Source organism: Cyprinodon tularosa, unplaced genomic scaffold (assembly GCF_016077235.1).
Source record: "Cyprinodon tularosa strain WSP-4 unplaced genomic scaffold, ASM1607723v1 ctg344, whole genome shotgun sequence".
Lineage (NCBI taxonomy): Eukaryota > Metazoa > Chordata > Actinopteri > Cyprinodontiformes > Cyprinodontidae > Cyprinodon > Cyprinodon tularosa.
The window spans coordinates 664734-681913 of NW_024039057.1; the positions used below are offsets into that span (position 1 = coordinate 664734).

A 17180-nucleotide genomic window follows, 5' to 3' on the forward strand; every position below is an offset into this window, starting at 1 on the left:
GTTTAATCTTTAACATTATGCTTTTATGCTCTCTGCTTTTTCTTATAGTAGCTTCTCCTCCTCTGTTCCTGTTTGGCTGTGACTCCATCCTGGAGAGAAATATCAGCTGTGCTACTGCCATCAACACTGTAGTCCTGTTTTTCTGACTGTGACTGGCTGGATGTGCTCTCTTTATCCTCTGACATGGGAGTTGGCTCGGAGCTCGTCTGCTTAGTTGTGTGTTTCCTTTTACAGCTGCTTTTTCCATCTCTGCTTCTGTCTCCTTGAACCCCAGTCGGCCTCAGCAGATGGCGGCTCACACTAAACCTGGTCCTGCTGGAGGTTTCTTCCTGTTAAAAGGGAGTTTTTCCTCTCCACTGTCGCTACAAGCATGCTTATTATGAGGGATTAATTCGTGTCAATGAGTCAATGCAATCAACTGGTTTTCCTTAGATAGAAAACTTTAAATCAATTTGACTTGTATGATCTGATGAGCTGTTAAGTGCCTTGAGATGACATGTGTTTTAAATTGGTGCTATATAAATAAACTAAATAGAAACAGAAAAAACTGAATTGAAATTGTTTCATTTTTTTCTAATGACAGAAAGATTTTAGGTTGAGTTATGGTGTGGAATAAAGTATTTCATCCTATTACCTGTCCGGCTGCTTGGATGCTGAGGATGGCCACTCTGGTGTCCGGATCGTTCTGGAATTTGTGGACTAACTTGATTCGTTCCGATGAGGGCACACTGCCATCGATTCGGATGTAACCCGCCTGCCAGACCAGAGGACATAGTTACATGTTTCAAACATCTATTAATCTTTTAAAATGTGCCAGATAAGCATCATCAATATAGTTCGAAAATACTTTTCAACCTAAAGCAGCAGTATTCATTATTTTTTTAAACAAGAATATCAGGGTAGTTAGTTGTTTGCTTAGCAAGCTATTCCTTTCTTGTGCTAAATTAAATTTAGAAACTTTAAATATTTAACTAAACTATCATTTAAATCAGAAGTTGGAATTTGAATGATGTGAATTACATTTAAATCTTGTTCTAGTTGTAAATAAAAAAAAACAGATTTTTTTTTTGTTTTTCTACGAGCTTATTTAGGCTAATTGCTATTAGCAACATAAGCTAATAAGCCTTCAAAAAGTAAATTAACATGTTTCCAGATGATTGTAAAGCAATTTTAGACAATTTCTGCAACTTTTATATTTTCCTTAAAGTGAGTTGAACAGGCTCAGTGTTTATCAGATTTTTCAAGTCATATATTAATTCAAATTACTGAGTGCCATCTGTTTTATTTCAAGACTTGATGGAAATGTGTATTTTGTTCCTTTTACACAAATCCTTAAAAACTCCAAACACCTCTGGACAATTAATCACCAATCATTAATCTGAAAAAAAATAAGGGACATTAGATATCTGTTTTCATGACCTGTGATTAATTGAAAACTTCTACATTTTCCACATAAATGTTGTTTTTTTGTCTGCAATATGCACCAGCAGGGGTAGCTTAAAGCTATTCTGGTTTGTTCAAGGGTCACAATGTGGTAAAAAAGAGATTAAAGAGACAGCTAGAACTTAATGGGATCCAAAGCATAACAACCTGGAAAAGAAGCTAATACAAAGTTGTCACATGGTGATATAAATTAACTTAAATTAACTTAAATTCAATTATAAATTACCATTAGACTTTTTGGAAATATTTATCATACTAAGATACAAAAGTACTGAACTACATTTAAGATAAAATAACTCTTTTGTAAAGAGACTGAAATCTACTCGATCAATAAAGCAAAGCAACTATTTTAAATTTGAAAATGTGAAATCATATAAGTTCAGTTTTTCAAGTTTTTTTTTTTATTTTTATTTTTTTTTTTTTACATAAACTGCAAATAAGCCCTAAAGACAATAATGTATAGGAGTACACTCCAAGTCGCCACAGGAATGGGCTTAATATTTATGCTTTTCTTTTTCTCCAGATCTCTCTTTTTTGGGTTTGGTATTTTATTTGACATTTCTCCTTAATCAAAACATAAAAAAACATTAAATAAAATATTGATTGTTTTCTAAAACTACAGGTGCTGGTCATAAAATTAGAATATCATGAAAAAGTAGATTGATTTCAGTAATTCCATTTAAAAAGTGAAACTTGTATATTATATTCATACATTACATACAAACTCATATATTTCAGATGTTTATTTTGTTTAATTTTGATGATTACAAATGACAACAAATGAAAATCTCAAATTCATCATATCAGAATTTTTGAATATTGTGAAAAGGTTCAAAATTGATGGCCCCTGGTGCCACACTCTAATCAGCTAATTAACTCAAACCACCTGCAAAAGCCTTTAAATGGTCTTTCAGTCTAGTTCTATAGGCTACACAATCATGGGGAAGACTGCTGACTTGACAGTTGTCCAAAAGACGACCATCGACACCTTGCACAAGGAGGGCAAGACACAAAAGGTCATCGCTAAAGAGGCTGGCTGTTCACAGAGCTCAGTGTCCAAGCACATTAATAGAGAGGCGAAGGGAAGGAAAAGATGTGGTCGAAAAAAGTGTACAAGCAAGAGAGATAACCGCACCCTGGAGAGGATTGTGAAACAAAACCCATTCAAAAATGTGGGGGAGATTCACAAAGAGTGGACTGCAGCTGGAGTGAGTGCTTCAAGAACCACCACACACAGACGTATGAAAGACATGGGTTTCTGCTGTCGCATTCCTTGTGTCAAGCCACTCTTGAACCACAGACAGCGTCAGAAGCGTCTTGCCTGGGCTAAAGAGAAACAGGACTGGACTGCTGGTGAGTGGTCCAAAGTCATGTTCTCTGATGAAAGTAAATTTTGCATTTCCTTTGGAAATCAAGGGCCCAGAGTCTGGAGGAAAAGAAGAGAGGCACTTCATCCACGTTGCTTGAAGTCCAGTGTAAAGTTTCCACAGTCAGTGATGGTTTGGGGTGCCATGTCATCTGCTGGTGTTGGTCCATTGTGTTTTCTGAGGTCCAGGGTCAACGCAGCCACATACCAGGAAGTTTTAGAGCACTTCATGCTTCCTGCAGCTGACCAACTTTTTGGAGATGCAGATTTCATTTTCCAACAGGACTTGGCACCTGCACACAGTGCCAAAGCTACTAGTACCTGGTTGAAGGACCATGGTATCCCTGTTCTTAATTGGCCAGCAAACTCTCCTGACCTTAACCCCATAGAAAATCTATGGGGTATTGTGAAGAAGAAGATGCAATACACCAGACCCAACAATTCAGAAGAGCTAAAAGCCACTATTAGAGCAACCTGGGCTATCATAACACCTGAGCAGTGCCACAGACTGATCGACTCCATGCCACGCCGCATTGCTGCAGTAATACAGGCCAAAGGAGGCCCAACTAAATACTGAGTGCTGTACATGCTCATACTTTTCATGTTCATACTTTTCAGTTGGCCAACATTTCGATAAATCCTTTGTTTTTATTGGTCTTCAGTAATATTCTAATTTTCTGATATGATGAATTTGAGATTTTCATTTGTTGTCATTTGTAATCATCAAAATTAAACAAAATAAACATCTGAAATATATGAGTTTGTATGTAATGTATGAATATAATATACAAGTTTCACTTTTTAAATGGAATTACTGAAATCAATCTACTTTTTCATGATATTCTAATTTTATGACCAGCACCTGTAATGCTTTACCAAAGCATAGCAAGTGGCCTCCAACCGGGAGTATTGACTATAGTGCTAGCCTGTTAGCCTTTAGCTCCTAACTAGTCTGATAATTCCCAAAACATTAAACAAGAAAATATATACGAGAGTAAAAATTTCTTGTTTTAAAATGGTTACCAATTCAACTGCAAAACAATTTCACCACTGTGACAATAAAGGGATTTTTTTTATTTTAAAACACTCATATTGATGTTAGCTTGCTAGCATGCTAGCCCGTTTTAAAAAACAAGCAGCTAAACTAAAAAGCAAGATCTATATTTTTCCAACAGTTTTCATCTAATATTTTCAGATGTATTTTGCCAGATATCTTTCTGCCAGGCAACGAAAAAGCTAATGAATAAAGTATGAATGAAGGTTTTTTTTAGGTGTAGTGAGCTGAGTGCCTTATTATCCAAAACTCCTTTATGATTATAGAATAAAAGATTAGACAAATAACAAGAGGAGATAAGGGAAGTCGGGTTATCTGCACTCTTCACAGAATGTAATTATGGTTCATAACATGAAAAGCCTGGGTTTCCATTTCTTCTTAGCTGCCACAGACTCATGCTAGGATAATAATAGAGGGTGTTATTTCATTACCCTTGTGTTCTATGCAGTTTTGAGAGATTTTTTTAATGAACACATCATGCAACCCCTGATCAAAGAGACCCTTAGTAAACTAGGTAAACAGAAAAGGAACACAACCGAAAACATATTGCATGTTTAATTAAAACATGAACTTGATATTCAGTGAGGTACTACTATAGTAACTGCACTCTTTGGAGTCATGTGGAGCAAAACCTTGGTCAACAGTAGGATGTTGTCTCCATACCTTGCAGCTCACACAATTTAATGAAACTCTGCATGAATACAAAGGATTTTTGATATACTACTGAAACCTTAAAATGTCAACCAGCACCCCAAAGAGAAGCAAAACAAAGTCAACCTGATAATTAACAAGAGATGCTTATCATTTGCTAAAAGTGTAATATTTTATAGAACCTTTTCACCAACAGGTGAGACACGAGGAGTGTGGAAAAAGTGACGCTATGGCCCGCCTGTGCCAAGATTCACATCTCACAGCATTGCTTGACATTCCCCCTTTTTTTAGCTCATCGCTGTTAATTGGTGAGTGCGAACGCACCACAGAGTGAGCGTCTCAAGGAGGAATGTGTTATCACACCTCGTGCAACCATATTGCTTTCAAATGACAACTTCTCGACCTCTGTTACACGCAAAAACGCACACTTGAACTGCTTCACAGGTTGCTGACGCCAGTCTAGGAAAATAGATGCCTGTAATGATCTGGGAGGGGGGACTTGCATAGAAAAGTTAACTTCCTGAGAAGCCCAGTAGTAAAGGATGCAGCTTATATAAAGTATTTGGAGATTCTCATCAGGCGACATGAGTAATTCCTTAATTATTTAAATATTGTTCCTGCATTTAATTATACACCTGCAACTGACATAAAAGCACAAGATTTGAATAATTCATGACGGCTAACGTCTGCTGTCAGTACAAGCTCGACTTGTGAGCACAGACATCATTACTCTGTCAAAGTAAATCGCAACTATGACTGGGTTTTGCTTTATAAACCCAGCGGGACCATGGATGAAAGAATAAAACCAAAAACACGGGGCCAATTATGTCTGATAAGCCAGAAAGGAAGTGTGAAATATGAATGCACTCTGCAAGATTAGTATCTCCAGGTTACATTTAATGGGCAATGAAAGTCTGTGGAGCTGTAATGTTAAATGGAAATATGAAACTCGTGCTATTGTTGCAAAGTGATCCTAACTGCCAACGTAAAAACATAACTTCTAGCTCATTTAATGAACTCTGTACAGACTTAAGGAACCAAAATGGAGTTTTTTCCCCCCCAGTATTACAGCAAACGCTTAAAATAGTTTATCTGTGTCAAAATGATAGCCCCATTCTGCCACTAAAATAAATAGAAAAACAGTTTTCAAGTATAAAAACTATGAATGACTTGGGCTGATATTTATATCTGATATTAATGTTGTGATTTACCAATATCATATATTTTCTTACACTACTGAGTATTAATAATTGTCACATGACCAAACAATTACCACACAACTAGATGGAAATAAACATCTCTTGTTTAATATGAGCTAGGGCTGCAACTAATGATTATTTTGCAAATCGATTAATCTGCGGATTAAGTTTTTAATCGATTAATAATTGGAAAGTAAAAGGTTCCTTAAAGGAGGCTTTTTGCAAAATCAAACCAAGTGAAAATAAAGCTTTTCCACTTGAGGAGTTCTGAATAGAGCATATTGAAAGACATCTTAAATCAAAATGTTTACAATTTTTTTTTTACAATTTTGGTATAATTGCTGCTCAAGGTGGATCTCTTTGAGCCAAAGACATGTTTTTGAGTCTCTATTCTCCATTTAACGATAAATTGATTAAAACATTAGTTGACAATTATTTAAATAATCAATTAATCGCGATTAATCTGATTTTTTTAGCCCTAATATCAGCCCAGTTTTACCAATTTGACGGATACAGCTACGTTTAAAGCTCTGACATTGACCGTATGATATGGGTGTTAATGTTGATATATATAAATAAAGGTTAATATTTTATTCAAAAATGGCGTGTCTGACATCTTCAGCTGAAATGTTTTTCTTTACAGAAATTGGACACGCATTAGAATTTCTCGTTCTGACTTTGATACCAAAAATCGGTCCGATATCAGCGAAAAAATAAATATCGGAAAATTTCGGCATACCTTTAAAATCTAATGTCAAGTGAAAAAACTTTTATTAAATTGACAGTACCTCTGAAGACCCCAAAGTTTGGTGTGTTTGTGTTAACTGTGAAGCGTAATTCTTTGCTCACAAATGTCTCCAAAATGAACGTTGCAGGAAAGTTGTGACAGATCTAAATGTTTTTCACTTGCATCCTGCAGTTCTTAAAAATACAAATTGCTGTGATTATCTTCCCTTTAGTGAGTACTGTAAGCTACCAAGTACAATCAGTAGTGACTATCGTAAGAAGAGGAGTCGGTCTTTTATAAAAAATGTCTTATGTCGCAAAAAATCTAATGTTTTTACTGAGTGGGGTTTTACTTAAGTCATGCATCTCTAGGTAACCTTCATGACCCCTGTATCAATATCGCTATGGGAAGCACCTACCCTAACCGCACTATGCCAGCACTGTCAACAAACAGCCACTTTCTCCTCTCAGGAAGGGGGGATGTGAGGCAGAGCGCAATGGTTCCAGCTCAAAGTTAGCCGGAGTGGCTCGAAAAGAGCAGCTAAACTGCACAGAAACAGCAACTTTTCCTTTTTAGCTGATATCTCAAGAGCTCTCAGTTCATGTCATGATCTTGACACTTATTGGTTCATTCTTCAACCTGCCTAGCGCTGCACAGTTTTCATTCCCACCTGTTCTAGTCCCTATTTAAACTGCTTGTTCCGAGCCATCAGTGCCAGATTATTGGAGTCGTAAGTATGAGTTCTCTAGCGTGTTTCTGATTACCCGATCCTGACTAGTTTCTGTTCCTGGACTTCTTACTTTGCCTGCTGTTGTTCTGATCTGTTTTGCCTTACCTGTCTTCAAACTGCTTTTTGGATTCTGCCTGCTAACGAACTTGGGACTGTCTCCTGACCCTGGCTTGGATTTCCCTTCATTATCTCTTCGGATCTCTGATCTTCTGGCCTGGATTTCTGCTTTGGCATCGACACCGACTTTAGATTTTTCCTTCGGATACTTCGGCTCTTCCTAGTCTACAGGCTTCTGCTCATCAGTCTGCTCTGCTTCACTCCTGGAACTCTCTGGGCAGCTTGCTCTGCACGCTGTGGAGCTATCATCCAGCTGGTTTCCACCCCTTTCTCTGGGCTCTAACTGGACATAAAAACCAGGTTAGTGACTCACATGCTTCCTTTCATTCCCCGTCAGTTTTGTGGTCACTAACCTGAGTTTCTACCTTTACAGAGATTCCAGTCACCCTGTCCCAGCTGATGAGCCACAGATAATTTTTACTTATATTTAAACCACATTAAATCATTATACTGCTATAAAGCTATGCAGGTTCCTAAAACAAGCCTCAACCAATATTTCCAATCAATTATATAAAAATTCCTCAAAAAAGACAAAAAAAAATCAAGAATACAAAGTGGTTTAAAGAATAAACAACTAAATGATTTGCTGGATATAATCAAAAATAATTTGACCAATGTTCCAGACCCCTGAAACCGCACACCATCCGAATAGAAAATAATGACTGAAACTATATTTGAAACCTGGATAATTATGATGAGACTCCCAGGCAGAAGTGTAGGTGTGTCCCTGTAATCAGACGGCTATTGTGTTTAAAGCAGCGGGTCGAGAACAGGCCAGATTAGAGCTCAAAATGTGATCCGGGTCATCTGCATCCGTTTCCATGATCTGAGGGAGGTAGTGCATTTGTCCACAGCTCGTCTGATAAAACAGGATCTATTCATTCGTTTCTCATCACCTTGTTTTTGTTTCGTTTCCTTTCCTGGCAGCTCATGTGAAGAGTATGGTGGAAAAGGATGCCCTGAATTGTTAGTAAAGATTTAAGACCATATCCATTCCCAGCAGCCAAGTGAATGGGAGACAACCCTAATAGGCAGGCAGGAAAAGTGGGTGGAGCTTATTAACAACAACAACCAGATAGCTCCAGGTGACTTCCACCAATCATCAAATGTTTCACAACCATGCAATCCCATTGTGTCCCTTCCATATTACCCTGTTTACATTCAATATGGTTTACTTGTCAGCATAAAGTAATAATCTGTATTTCTTTGTAGGAAAATATGTTTTGACTCTTCCTGTTTTAAGCTTGATGACAGCTATAAATCATAACAGAGTCTGACCCCTAATTAAAAAAAAAGGAACAGGTGACAAAAAGAAAAAAATTATCTTTAACCCTTTAAGAGCAAATAAGCTTTTTTTGACTCACAAATGGAGCCCCCCCATCCCTCAGTGAGGTCTAGAAGCACAAATCTATATCCAGCCATTCAGCAAAGATGCTGCTACATGGCTGTACATCTTATTTTAGGATTTGACCAATTAGATGAGCCCTTGAATGATATATTTTCTACTGTAAATTAAGTTGGAAAAAAAGTTAAGTCAAGAAAAAAAGGTAAAAACAGTTAATACGCCTAGTTAAAAATTATATTTAGGTTTATAAACTAAAAAACGTAAGTGCCAGTATCAGCATTAATGCCTTTAAGGTTATGTTGGACCAAAAAAAAAAAATGTGTTTCTTTCCCTCTCAGAGTGATTTTCTTAAAGAAGCACTTTAGTTATTCTTTTTAATATATTCGGGCAAGTTGGCGTTACTTGTTATCACATTGACATTCATTTTTGCCATCAAAATATCCACATTTTTTTAATATTACACAGGTAATACGGTCTTGTCCTGGATTCCAATAACACTATTGGTTTGAAATTTTGATTTTCAAAATATTTCACTGAGTGCTCTATAAAGGGTTAACAAAAGGCTTGTTTTGTTTATAGAAACGAACAAAAAAAAAATCTATGTCAGATTTATTAAATAAGTACACTGAACTCTTACCTTTATTCCCCCTCCTCATCAATTCCTATAGAGTGGAATCTACATGCACAAAGGAGGTAGTGATGTGAAGGTTACACTGTGGTGGAGCTGTTACCAGCCTGATAACTAGTTTTTCTTTTTTTTTTCCAAAAAGAGCAAAATAAAAGGATGCATTTAGATGCAGGACACAAGATTCTAATAAATTATAGCACCAGAACATTCAAACAAGCACAGAAACATACCTCTAAAAAGTAAGGAAGCTTTTTTTTATTTTTTTTTATTTGTTTAATCCTGCTGATAGCTTAAATAAAATGCCTCCCTGTTTTTATTATTAGAAAATACATAGGTGATAGTTAGATTGCTTCTGCATCCATATGTGTTTTCATGTGTCTGAATTCACCTTGGCCTCGATGGCGGCTTCAGTGCAGGCTTGCAGCATGGTGAGGTGGTGGGCGAACACCAAGAACTTCAGCTGCTCTGCCTCCAGCATCATCTTGATGTAGTCCTTCACCGCTCCCGCCTGACCGCACATACACACAGGAATAGACACGGATGAAAGAGAGACACTGAATCCATCACTTCACTGCTCGGCCACACAGCGGCAAGATCAGTAAAGAAGTCCATTAATCACCGCTGCATCCTTTCTGCGGGATCGATTCGCTATTGAATGCTGGGGATCCTGACTTTAAAAGCAGCCGGCAAACACGGCGGCTGGGGTGGGCATTTGTCAGCTCGCAGATAGTGAGAGCAAATCAATAAGTCGCAGCTTGGCAATATGATCGGTGTGTGTGTGCTCTTTTGATTATGGCGACAATAGATGTGGGAAAATCCACGTATTGATGCTGGAACAATGAGAGAAAAACCATAGATTACACTTAATCAAGTGTCTCAGATTTCAGTTCAAGTTCAATGTCTCTGTGTACCTGAAATAAAACAGATGCACAGATCTAACTGATTTTTTATTTTTTGGGGACACCTGAGATAAAGACGTGTAAAAAAAAAAAAAAAAATCAGCTGGTCGACGTGACAAATAGCTGCATGTAGACAGGATCTACAGTTGTTTTTTTTGTATTTTCTAATAGAGATCAACACAACACTTCTACTTCCTGGAACGGCTGGGTCTCTTCTCTTTCCTAAGTTTCATGTTTCATGTCATGTTTATGCTCCAACGCAGTGGCATGCACAGAATGTTTAAGGGGCAGGGGCAGAAAGAAAAAAAAGGACCCATATAGTGAGTCCTCGCCATTTCAGAATGCGTTTTGACTGCACTTTTGGAGTACGGCTGGGCGATATGAAGAGAATATAATATCACGATATATTTGGGCTATAATTGCAATAAACAAAATATTTCATGATATGTTTAAATTACTTTTAAAAGCGATAGAGACCATAAAATTGCATTGATATAGTCAAACTTTTGTTTTCAAATTGAAAACATTTTATCTTAACCAGCTAAAAGCTTTTCACAAATAACGATGCCACATTATGTCGGTGAGCGCCAGTATTAGACCTTTAAAAAGATCCCAGCAACTAAACAGGAAACGAAGGAAAAACACAAAATAGGAGGAGTGGCGGCATATAGCTTGGAATCCTGAGGTCCTGAGTTCGAGCCCCACTCCCACAGACTGCCACTCTGGGTCCCTGAGCAAGACCCTTAACCCCATGCTGCAACCCAAGGGGATGGGTTAAATGCAGAGTTCATTTCGTCGCTCTGTACTGGTGACGGTGTGATGACAATATAAAAAACAAACAAAAACAACTATATAATGCCACTATATAAATACTAAATAACATGTAAATTAAAAAGGGCTCGTTTCTGCATATATTTAAAAAAAATGCTGAAAGAAAAAAGAAATTGACCTCAAATTCCTTAAACAGAAGTTAAAACACTGTCCAAAGATCAGAGCATTATTAGAGCATCTTAAAACTATTAGCACTGATCTTAATGTGCTGGGAATTTGAAAGAAAGTTTAGAAAATGCTTGCAAAACCTCTGAACATATCAAATCACAGGTATTAGAGCATCTAAAAAAAAAGATTTAAATAACATAATAAAAAGCGTCTGTGATTTCCCTCCATCTCTTTCTTTTTCTCTCATATGGGATCACTTTTTCAAACAACGAGGCCAACGTCATCGGCTTCACAGCTGATTTAACGTTTTAATTGGTGTGCGGGGAGACGCTGACATGCAGAGTTTACAACATTCTTCATTTTGCAGCAAATTACTTATTAGGTGGTGGAATAAATTTGTACAAGTGATGGGCTGGTGAGGCGTCATGAAGCGTTTTGACACATTTCCAAACTGTATTGAGACTGTGGTGATACTGTGTCACTCAATACTGATACTTGCTATACTTTTAAAATCCCTACATGCAGCCTATTTGACAGACTACACTGACACTGGTAATACTATCATTTAGGCCATTCTATGCTATAGGCAAGGCAAGGCAAAGGCAAGGCAAATTTATTTGTATAGCACAATTCAGTACAAAGACAATACAAAGTGCTTCACATGATTAAAATATAGGGAAAAAAAACAGAATCAAAGCAAGTAGGGAAAAAATAACAATAAAAAATGCAGAAACAAAAAAAAAAAATATGTTATGTTCTATTGTTTAATATACTTGTTCATATGAAAACATGTTTGATATTTTTAGATGCAATCCATAAATAACGTAAACATTTAGATGAACATATGAATGAGGATTATTGTGGACTAGCAAAAAAAAAAAAAAGAACACAACATAAGTTCAGTAAGAATGGAAAACTAAATTTGAATGTAATTGGATTCAGATCACTTTGGTGATAACTGAGATGAAAATGGTCCCACACGGCTGAAACCTTTCTTTAGCCTTGAAGATGCTCCCTATTTCCTCATGAATTTTAAAATGAACCGCAAAAGAACTGAGATTTTCTCATCCCGTTAACGGATGTGCTTTTAAACACAGTTTAGTGCCTCAGTCATTTTGAAATAACGCCGGTATCGGTCACGTGAATATCTTGAAACGATACGCGCACCGGCACAGGAGTTCCACCCTATTACTCAAAACATGCGCCGATGCATCGGTGTTGCTGGACCAATCGCTAACTTTGTAGCAATGGTTTTGCGGCACATCTTATAAATTAGCGCCTTTAGTTCAACGTCCTAAGCGTGAAATCCAAACCACTGCCATATGTTAATATAGCTTCTGTGTTCTGTTAGGTCAGCAATACCCCGTCAAACCAAAACACCATGAATAATATGCATGCGTGCATGCAGAAAGGAGCATTTCAATGAATTCTGTTACATTTGCAGATTCATATACACTTAACCCCCGTATGACAATCTGCCAGGTTAGCTGCTACGTCCGGGTGTGAAATGGCAAACAAAGAAAGCAAGGCTGTCTGTGTTTAAAACAGTTTGGCTTTAATTCTGTTTACCTCGGGATAAATCTTTTTGTTTATTACATCACACATAAATAAACTAGCATACTTGACTTTCAGTGTGCTTTACCTTCAACTACAACTTTTTGTCTATCATATCACACCTAAATAAACTAGGCTAGTAGACTTCCTTCCACTTATAGTGTACGTATGCTACTCTGACGTCTTGCGCATGCGTGTTGACTATTGGTATGCTGGTTTGTGTGCGTGTCGCACAGAAAATAATCCTGTTTGGAGGTTGGGGTCTGTGATGGCTGCATGTACAACCACACAAAAGGTCTGGTAATTCTTTCATTAAATCTTCTATTTTATTGTACTGTATTTCCTTTTTTTCTACTTTGATTTGGCATATGTTAACTATTTGGGTGCACACATTTAGTTGACTAATTTTGTCCTTTCTTGCTTGTTTGGTTTCTGTACATTAATATATTTTTCATTTGAGTTGCCAGTTCCTGGGAGGCTGTCATGAGTGAAGCTAGTAAAGGAAAGGAGGCCCCAGCTGCAAAGTATCTCCTCATTGACATGGAGGCCTAGTTGGACTCTTCCACTTACTTTTAGAAGGGGTGTAGAAAGGGTTTAGGTTTCTGTATTTGGTTTTGTTTTCTATAATAACATTTGGAAAGTTTAATATTTAAGTCCTCTTGATCATAGGTTGCTGATTGAGTATGATGCTGATTAGTTTGGTCTTTTGTTGTAGTTTTCTTTAGGGAAATATATTTTATGTTTCCCTCTTGTTTCAAAATGGTCTGATCAACCAGTATATATATTAGTTTCCTTTGTGTGTCAGTTAGATAGGTCTTTTCCTGTGTCAGGTTTGGATTATGTTGATTTTTGTCATTTGTTTTGCTTGATGGGTCCAGTCTTGTTTGAACTTTTGAACCTTATTTTTGCAAAATAAATTTGTTACCATTTTTTTTTATTAATGACTTCCCTTTGCTTCTCTGATTTTTTGGCTCGGTCCCTCACAGGGTCTATGATACATTCACAGTGTGTGGGAAAAATAAAACTCTCAGTGAAAGAGATGCAGAAGGCTTAATATTGTCATGTGGATTTGTACTCAATAGTTGCGATAAAGTCATTTTAACTTTTATGCATGGGGGGGGGGGGGGGGGGGGGGGGGGGGGGGGAGTTAGAACTGTAAATATAAAGCCATATGTTTATATTACTATTTTTTAAGTATTTATTACGGTTTTCGAGGCTGCACTTTAAAAAATGAAATTGTCTAGAGCTGTTTTAAACGAAATGTCTTTTTGTATACACTTGTGTATACAAAAAGACAAAATAAATCTAAGAAACTCGTTGTGACTTTTGAAACTTTTAGTATATCTATCTAAGGAATTAACTATCCTCATAATATGATTTTCTTTCTATATTAAAAAAATCAGTCATTAAATCTTGAAGTAAATAAATAAACAAAGGCAAATAATTTAATAATTTATCATTTAGATACATATTAAGCTTTATTTCACAGGGACATGATTTAATAATTTATCAATGACAGTATGGACTTATATTTTAAATTAAACAATAAAGAAGCTATATTTAATCATTGGCTCTGTTTGCAGAAATAGAAATATAAATGTTAGGTTTTTTTCTTAAATTTTGAGACTGAGATCAGGTTGCTGTAATAAAATGTTTGTTAATTACATGAAGCTACTGTATATATAAGAGGGATCAAGGTCACAGTCAAGTTGACCGGACTTGTGTTTAATTAGTGAAAAAAAATCTTCCAATTTTTCCTAAAAAAACAAAAAGAGAAAGTTTGGTCTGGTTAGCAGTTAAAGTGCCAGCCGCAGTGCAGAGAAGAATGCAGTGGCTTTCTTGAATGGATGTATCATTGCTTCTTCTTTTCCTTATGTAACATCTCTGTTGGTTTTTGTTTTATTTATGAAGCGGAGCGGCAACGATGCTTTAGAAAGAACAGAGCCCAAATTTAGCAGGCTACTGCTTGTTTTGGAGTTCCTGACCTTGATTGACAGTGTGAAGCTAACAATAAGGAGGCAAGGCAAAAAGCGAGGGAGTTAACAGTGCCCTGCAGATATCTGTATATGAATGGTGTCAGGTTGTGTGTGTGCGCGTCGTTGTTGAGCATCTAGACTCAGCTCATTTGGGAGCCCTTTGGCCCACCGGGGCGGCTGAGAATAGCAGCAACTAGTGTGAAATATTAAGGTTTGATTTGAGTCTCACAGAGCCCTTACGAGGCACTTTTCGCCTCTGTGGTGTGAATCCAGCTCCTAAACCTCCCTCCCCTACCCTGCAACCTGACAACCTCTTCAGCCGTCACACCTGCTCTGGAGGGAGAACCTCTGCTGATAATTAGCCCATGCGCCTGATGATGAATCTGTCCAGCAGGCCCGCCGACCCTGTTCTGATCAGAGGGGTCCTCAATACTGACGGCTTGGCTTCGTCGCTTCCTTCCGCCGAGTTTAATTAGTGCATAAACTTCTCTGCCGTCTGAAGCGGCCCGTTATCTCCGGCTTTAAAGTCCGGCATCAGAGCTGTCCTCTCTGGGTAATTGGGAGCAGATGCTTGGCGGGCAAAGCAACAAAAATACCCCAAAGGCGTTTGGCAGCTCTGTCGCCTGGCTTCACTGGAAGGCAGGCAGGGCCCACGATGCTCCTCAGAGCGACATTCATGTTAGAACTTATCACACCACTCCACCCCTCCCAGTGATCCAAAAAGGGAAGCTATTTCTCTGTCTTAAGTAGCTAAAGTGTGTTCGACTCTGAACGGAAATGAGATTGGTCTGGGAGCATTGGCTTTAAGGTGGATGTAATGAAAGGAGGTCCAGACTTAGGCTAAACTTAGCAGAAATCCAATCAGTAAACAACACCAAGCGCAAAACAAAGATCCAAGCTCGGAGGCAGGCTGAGCGAGCAATGTGTCGATGATTGCATTTGGTAGTTATCTCCGGTCTTTGTTAACCTCGGGGCGATGCTCCTCATGGCTGAGGGAGTTTGGCTAATTGAGAGGAATGCCAGCCCTTAGAATGCGAGGCAGATGGCGGTTTATGCACCTACAAATACAGGAGACGGAGGAGACGCCTGTTCTCAGAGCCCCATGATCGGCGAGGGAGGAGGCTGATCGGATGGTGGAAGCTTTATTCCAGCAGCAATATTTCTTCTGAAGAAGAGGGGGGGGGAATGGTAAATGAATGTACGACTCTAGCCGCTCTGACCCCAGCCTCCCTCCTTAAGGATGCATCCAGCCACCTTCTCGCAGTGCTTATTCTCCCCATTTCTCTCTCTCTCTCCCTCTCTCATTATAAAAAACATCTCTTTTAAACTGTGAGCTGAAACAGGTCGCCATGGCAACAGCATCATAGAGATGCTTATTTTAGTGCAGCGTGTAACTTTGATATAAGGCGTAATCATGCCCGGCTGGACGCAACTAAATAATACCTCGGTTATAACTCTCTACTTTATCTGAGTGCTTTCACCGGTCCCCATTAGGCTCCGTTACCATGGCGATGTTTTCCCAGGAGATCTCGCTGAGAACGGTGCTGCGACACCAATTCACCACTTCCCCTGTAACATCAAATAAAACAACTCTATTTGAAGCTATAAAATCTTCCTTTTTTTTTTTTTACTTTGACTAGGCCACTCTATGACATGTAGCCCTTTCTGTATGTTTAAGGTTATTCTACCCAAAGGTAAACGTCAAGTCTCACCTATTTTGCAGAACTGTCATGAATTTTCACTTGTACCCCAAGCGTCCCCCACAGCATGACCACATTTCACAAGATGTTATATCCAGGGTGGATATGCAGGGTTAAGATTATGTCCTCACATGGCGTTTCGTATTTAGGCCAAACAACTTTAATTTTAGCATCATCAAACCAGAGCACGATCTCCCAAATGTTTACTGTGTCCCCTTTATGGCCTGTGGCTAACTGTAAATGGTCTTCATGACACTGTTTTTTTCATTAACAGACCTCTAACTCTGTCGCAACAGCTGATTTATACTGTGATTATATCACAAACAGGTGGACTCTGCTCGTTAACTAGAAAGTAGTTTGTTGGAATGGATTTTATCTAAATGTAAGAAGGTTGGCACAAAGGTATGCTTGACTTTCTAGATCTGCATTTGCAGACAAATGTAAACAATGTATGCTTTCACTAAAGTTCATGACTATAAAGAGCTGTTGGTGTATCTCCAAAGTGGCAATAAGGTTTGCAATTCTGGAGTGAAAAAAAAATGTAAACTCTAATGCTTTGTTTGAACTTGCATTGCATCAGAATAAGACCTTTAAGAGTAATTTATAAACAAATAACTTTAAAAGAGAATGATATATAGATAGATTCTCTGTTTAAGTCAGTGAGGCAGACACCCTGTCTACTTTTAAGGCTAGGCTTAAAACGTTCCTTATAGTTAGAGTGGCTCAGGTTATCCTGAGCTATCTCTATAGTTATGCTGCTATAGGCTTAGACTGCTGGAGGACATAGGGATCTCCATTCCATCATTCTGCTTGGTTCTATTGCTATTCGCCCACTTTTTTAGAATTTGTTAG

The 17180-nt window shown here is 38.0% G+C and overlaps 1 protein-coding gene across 1 annotated transcript in view; it reads right to left on the reverse strand.

Moving 5' to 3' along the window:
• zranb3 (zinc finger, RAN-binding domain containing 3) overlaps positions 1-17180 on the reverse strand; it is a 121456-nt gene that overhangs the window by 81625 nt on the left and 22651 nt on the right. Inside the window, exons 6-7 of the mRNA XM_038294760.1 lie at positions 9649-9768; positions 635-754 (exon numbers count right to left, since the gene is read on the reverse strand). Coding sequence (XP_038150688.1) covers positions 635-754; positions 9649-9768 — 240 coding nt within the window. The remainder of the gene's footprint in view (positions 1-634; positions 755-9648; positions 9769-17180) is intronic.